Raw genomic sequence first — 7055 nt, forward strand, 5'->3', positions numbered from 1 at the left:
TGTAAAAAAAAAAAAAAAAAAAAAAAAAAAAAAATATATATATATATATATATATATATATATATATATATATACATGTATTTGAGGATGTTTAGGTATACACAATATCTACTTTTTGCATTTTTTTTTTTTTTTTTAGTTTGGCATCAGTTTACCAAAAATGGACCTTAACCTGTAATTAGGATTTCATATATAGAGTTGGGATAGGCAATTATGTTACAATCGTTGTGAATTCATGCACCTACACAGGTTGAGCTGGATAGACTATTGTCCTTATTCAGCTTAGTACTTAGAACTTAGTAAATAAGGAATACACACATGTGAAAATGTCATTGTTCAGTAAATAAAAAAAAAAAAAAAAAAAATATATATATATATATATATATATATATATATATATATATATATATATATATATATATATATATATATATATATAAAATAAAAAATATATATATGCACATATTTATTTAATAAAGGCAATATATATATATGTGTGTGTGTTTGTGTATTATATATATAATATATATATATATATATATAATATATGTATTTAATAAATGTATTTTCTATGCACATCATCATATATTTTTCGTCTCCCAGTTCCAAAATTGCAACTTAAGTAATAATGGAAAAATAGAAAAAGGAAGCCAACATCATTAGGCTCTAAAGCCAACAAAACAAAAATCAGAGCATAATGATGCCCCTAAATGAAAGGGAAATGTAGCTCGGCTCGTTTTATTAATCAGACTGTCAATTTCACCCCAGAGGCCAAACCCCACAGCAATTGAAGCAAGATCTGATCAGGAGCGAACAGTTCATTCCTTGTCTCTCCCTCTACCTGGATATATTTGTCTGCTCAGAACCCGCCTTCACTGCCAACTGACAGGAGCCTATATTTATTTGCTTATAAAACTGTTACAATAAATGATTATTCAAACGGCGTCATTCATCCCTTAATGACGAGCCCTAGTTTTTGATGAATGACATTTGTGCTCTGGGAAGGATGTATGGGTCATTTTGACCAGTCATTCCATCGCTTTGGCATCCTACAATTTTTACGCAACGCGAAAAAAAGAAGATAATATTTAGAGACACTGCCAGGCTGAATGTGAATTGGCCCCTGCTGCAGGCACATCATCATTACTACAGCACCAACCCTTTCACTTTGACTTTTTTTTTTTTCTTCCCTCTCTCTCTCTTCACAAAGCTGAGATGATGGAAAGGATAAGAAAAGAGATGATTCTCATGGAAAGAGGTCTGCACAGCCCAACCACAGGCAAAAGGCTTTCTAATTTATCCGACTCAGCTGGGAATGCAGTGTTGGAGGCCTTGGAAAATGCACATCACACTGGCCGCCTGAGTCCCAGGCTAACTTCTTCCTCCATGCATGGATCTATAGGGGACCTACCCAGCAAAGGCAAATTTGAAATAGACACTTTGTTCGGCATCTCTCACTCCAACGGGGAGAACACCTCTTCAGAGATCTCAGGCTCTGACAGGGGGAAGAAGATCAACCAGTATTCAGAAGTAGCTTCAGAAGCAGATATGAGCAGTGATGTGGAAGTGGGGTGCTCAGCCCTGCGCTCCCCCAGCAGCCAGCTGAAGGACACCCTCAGCAAAGGTAACCCTTCTACAAATCCATTTATCTTTTGTTTGTATAACTTAATATACTTATTATAATATACTCACTATATTTTATTTACTTTAATATACTTACTATAATATAGAGAGCACAGAGGATATTACTTTTACCTAGCACTGTTAAGCAATTTGTCTTATACAAGTCTCTTTAGCATTTACACCTTTTTTTAAATGCCATCACATTCCCTCATTTAATAAAGATTATTTTCTTCCTATATACATATTTTACAAAAATACAAATTTTGCCAAAAAAATTGCAAAATAAAGAACAGTACAATACTCCAACAAACATTAGAAACTCTAACATTAAAGATCATAAACAAATAAAAAATTTGCTTCAATAAAAAGAGTAACACCATTATTTTAATTACCTTCCTAATATTAGCGTTTACTGTTTGTTTTACTGAAAAACAAAACCTTAAAAATGGTAAAAAAAAAAATTATATATTTTCATTGTAAAATACTCTTTTTACAGAATGGGAATGCAAACTAAATATGTGAACTTTATTTTTTTTTGTTGTTTTATCGATTGCTCTGCATTTCCAATAGCAATCAACTACCATAATCATCAGGCCGGTTTAACAACAATAAAGCATTTCTACATGTATTACATGACACAAAACACTTTTCTAAAGTAAACCTGTTTTATTATTTTTTTTTTTTTATTTGTCCAGAACTCTATTTCCATTATTTGTGTATTTCCACGTGCAACTATAATACATCCGGACATCTCTTGTTTAATAACTCCTAATACTCAGAAAATGCAGAAAAGTGACATTTCTCATACTGTTCAGTGCACCTGAGAATATTATACAAGTGGTAGCCACATGCAAATCCCGTTGCCCCATACCAAGGTATAGTTTCTGGGAATAAAATAATAGGCTTATCAAATTCCTTCTTCCATATGTGTACACCGTATCTATATCCACAAATTCATCGACGGTTTTTATAGTGCAAAACATGACACTGTAGTAATAGAAAGCTTATTATAAAGAGTTTAAAAATACAGTGCAACAAAAGGTAAAAAGGTATGCAACCAGGTATTAGGTGCTGCTTCTGATCTTTAGGCGTTGGTTGAGGAATGCATGGCATGCTTTATAGAAAAAAAAAAAGATCATATACATATATATATATATATATATATATATATATATATATATATATATATATATATATATATAATATAATATATATATATATATATAAAACCACAGACTTCAGGGGAATCTAGGGATAATGAATTTATGTAACTATTTTTTATTCCAATGGACCTAGTTAAAAGTATTTTTTGCCTGTTTGTTGTTGTTTTTTATCCTGCTTATCCTGGTATATGAGCTTTGTGAATTGAACCTAATGTCTCCTGAAAGTCTTTTCTGACTTGTTCTGTTTGTATGGTTGACAGAGAGTGGTTCAGTGGCCAGTACCACCAGCTCCTCTGCAAGCTCTGGATTAGGCAGCCTCAATAATCCCGTGGGGAGCTCCAGCTCAGCTGCTGACCAGGTGCGCCGGTACAGGACAGCATTCACTCGGGAGCAGATCGCCAGGCTGGAGAAGGAGTTCTACCGAGAGAATTATGTGTCACGGCCCCGGAGATGTGAGCTGGCAGCTGCCCTCAACCTCCCCGAGACAACCATCAAGGTAAGAGGACCTCAGCATTCTCCTGACTTCATCACTGGAACCAGTTAAACAATTCATGAAATGAATGAACAGTGCAGACGCCAGATTTATAATGTGAGCATTCCAAAGTACAATTTTACATCTGAACAATATCCAGTCCCAGGGGCATTCTTGTAACACTTCATACTAACTTTTAGGGCTAGGCCAGTAAATCATTTTAAAGTAGAAAACAGTTTTTAAAAAAATAGTTTACAGGTAAGCAGTAAGCAAAAAAAAAAAAAAAAGAGCTACAACCAGTGTTCCTATACAGATTTGAATTTTAAAACAAATGAATTATAAATAGGGAGATTACATTCAAGTAAATATTATATTATTGCATGGCCTGCGATTATTAGCAGGGGTGTAGCTGAATGTGGAGCAAATAGAAAGGATGAGTTCTATGTGATTTGTATGGGGCATCGCTGTCGGAAAACAGCAAGATCCTAGCAAGCAAACAAACATTGCAAAGCATATGTAATATGTAAACGAATGTTTAAAAAACAGTAGGCTTCTTGTGTTATTAAATCTACATCATGAGCCAGTCTGGGTATTTATTGCCCAGATTTCAGTGAAATCAGTTACATTTTATTCTAAAAGTAAATACCCATATGTGATGCTAGTACTTCCTAAAATCAAGACAGATTTCAGAATTTTGTCCCAGAAGCTTTTTTTTCTTCCCAAAATTATGTTATTTTATATAAATATTTTAAAGCAGTTTTTGTAAGAGCTGTTATAAAAATGGACGACTTTAAATTTCCTAATATCCAAAGAATAAAAAAGGAATTGTAAAACGCCAGGAGCCCACAATCCACTATTTGAACAGGTGTAGCCCAAATGCATTATATAGAAAAGGGAAAGGTAGTCCACATTTATTTAATATCTATAAAACGATGGCCTTTAAAGGTGAGAGTGAAAAGTAAAATGCAATAACATTCGCAGTTTGGGGCAGCAGAATTGGGTAGTAGTGGTTTCATTTTTTATGGGACAGGCTGAGCCAACATGAGAGACCATTGTCCTTCCTAAAATCCAGCACTTACTTAAAAAAATTAAAGGACAGGTGCCAATCTATTGGAAACATTTTCTGCATTTTAGAACGATCTTTAAAAAGATCTGGAGGATGTTTTGACAGCTCTCCTATAAAGAATCTGGCCCCTTTTCTTATTGAGAAGCAGATGGCAAGCGGCCACATGGTCTACCATTATACCGTGTATCTATCTTGTTGTCATGTGCTGAGCAGGCACTGTAGTAAACCCCGTTTTCCTATGTGTGTGTAATGACAGGTGTGGTTCCAGAACCGGCGGATGAAGGATAAGAGGCAACGTTTGGCCATGTCCTGGCCTCACCCGGCAGACCCCAGCTTCTACACCTACATGATGACCCACGCTGCGGCCACAGGAAGCCTTCCTTACCCCTTCCATTCCCACGTGCCTCTGCACTACTACCCTCACGTGGGGGTGACTGCTGCAGCGGCGGCAGCGGCGGCATCCGGAGCAGCGGCTTCCCCTTTTGCCACCTCCATCCGCCCCCTGGACACTTTCCGCGCTTTATCACATCCCTACTCAAGACCGGAACTACTTTGCAGCTTCAGACACCCGGGTCTGTACCAATCCCCGGCCGGGATCAATAGCACTGCTGCAGCCGCGGCCGCAGCGGCTGCAGCCGCCGCTGCCTCTGCCCCCGGCTCCACTCCCTGCTCTTGCCTCAGTTGTCATAGCAACCAGGCGGCGTCAGCACTGGGCTCAGCCAGCAGGGGCTCCGATTTCACTTGCACGGCGGCCTCCCAGAGGTCGGAGAGTAGTTTTCTTCCCTATTCTGCAGCAGTACTTAGTAAAACCTCTGTCACCCCTCCGGACCAAAGAGAGGAGACCCCTCTAACTAGATAACTCCCACCCCAGACAACTGCATATACCCCCCAAGTCTGCACTGATGGCTGCAGAGAGGACTGATGGTACCATACCGACCAATGAGGGCGATATTTTATTTATGCATTCATAATTAACCATGGTTTACCACGAATGAACACAATTATTTGATTCCAATGAACTGAAAATGGGGCTGATCATATTCTTACAAAATATTGTCACACCACATGAAAAATGTTGGTTGACTTACTAAAGGAGTTGGGGATGCTCATTCAAAATAAAGTGAAGCTTCACTTCAATGATCCAATCAGAACTAATAAAAAAACAGGAGTTGGCTTTTCATATGATGGGATGACTGAATAAAAAATGGAATGAATCTTCACTCTTCTTTTGAGAGAACTTTTTCGACTCCTTTAGTAAATCAGCCTTCTTGGGTTATATAGCTGGATTTCTCCTCTGAACCCTTCAGCTTAAAGTTTCTGTTTTTTCTTGTTTTATTGGAGGGTTACAAGCTTGTGTTTCACTCAATATTGGCCTTATTTTTGTAGGCCGGTCGTTATATAAATATATATATATATAAATATCTATCAAATGTTATTACTTTAATTATTTTGTATCTGGAAAATACTTGAATCTGAAGATAGGACATGTGCTATGGCATTGAAGTGGGGCGTGTAATTTTGTCTTAGCATTGACCTAGGCACCATGATTAATTAGATAGATCTCATCTACCCAAAGTAAATCCGCCTAGTCTATGGCTGGCTGCTTGCCTGCCACTGGTTAACACAAATTCGCTTTCTCAGACCCCAGTTCCTGCAGGGAGTTTCCTGAACTTTGAAAAACACATCACAAACTAGCAGCGTTATTGCCATGTCACTTCTGATGCTAATAATGTGTAGATTATGACGAAAATTGCCAATCATGTTCTCTGATGGACCTCCTTTGAATGTAGAATTGGAGGAAAGTTCCCCGCATAGAGACCTGCTGTCAAGTACTAACAACCCGCTAAGGGAAGTCATTAGGAGAGACAGATAAGAGGCTTGGTACATAAAACATTGTTCTTGGTGCATAGGATGTATGTTATTTAATGCTTAGATCTGTTACCTGAAGTGATTTCACTGAAGAAAGCCCCAGTCCCTATCATCAAAATTGGCAATTTTCATTTTGGCTTGCTCGGACACCCTGGGCAGACTTTTCTCCTTAAAGTTGATATTCCACTAGTGTGAACAGCCTCATTAAATCAAACCTACATATTTCCATAATGCTCCCCGCAGAGCCACTTCACTCCTCACATAATGAGATCTTCTCAAGGGCTGCAGCAGTTGGAGGAAACTCACAGTTGCATGCTCAGGGCCAAAGTGAGTCTATTTATATATATCTGTATCATGTGTGCTTCTGCAAATATGTTTTCTACCTAGAAATGGCAATATATGTATGTATATATATATATATATATATATATATATATATATATATATATATATATATATATATAATGAATATATATATATATATATATATTATGAATATATATATATATATATATATATATATATATATATATATATATATATATATATATATATATATATTAGAGAGAGAGAGAGATAGATAGATGTCTATCTATTTATCTATCTATCTATCTATCTATCTATCTATCTATCTATCTATCTATCTATCTATCTATCTATGTGTGTATACACACACTATATATATATATATATATATATATATGCATATACATATACATATGTATATGCATATATATATATATATATATATATATATATATATATATATATATATATAATATATATATAGAGAGAGATGTATATATATAGATATATCTATATATACAGATATATCTATATATATCTATATATATATATATAT

At 35.9% G+C, this 7055-nt stretch overlaps 1 protein-coding gene across 1 annotated transcript; it reads left to right on the forward strand.

Moving 5' to 3' along the window:
• The first annotated feature begins 842 nt into the window (after positions 1 to 842).
• EVX2 (even-skipped homeobox 2) lies at positions 843 to 6574 on the forward strand. The gene is made up of 3 exons (XM_082260919.1): positions 843 to 1624; positions 3047 to 3282; positions 4581 to 6574. Exons 1-3 carry the CDS (start codon positions 1216 to 1218, stop codon positions 5181 to 5183), a joined length of 1248 nt encoding a protein of 415 aa, XP_082117045.1. The 5' UTR covers positions 843 to 1215; the 3' UTR covers positions 5184 to 6574.
• The last annotated feature ends 481 nt before the right edge of the window (positions 6575 to 7055 follow it).

Source organism: Pelophylax lessonae (assembly GCF_965119305.1).
Source record: "Pelophylax lessonae genome assembly, chromosome: 6".
Lineage (NCBI taxonomy): Eukaryota > Metazoa > Chordata > Amphibia > Anura > Ranidae > Pelophylax > Pelophylax lessonae.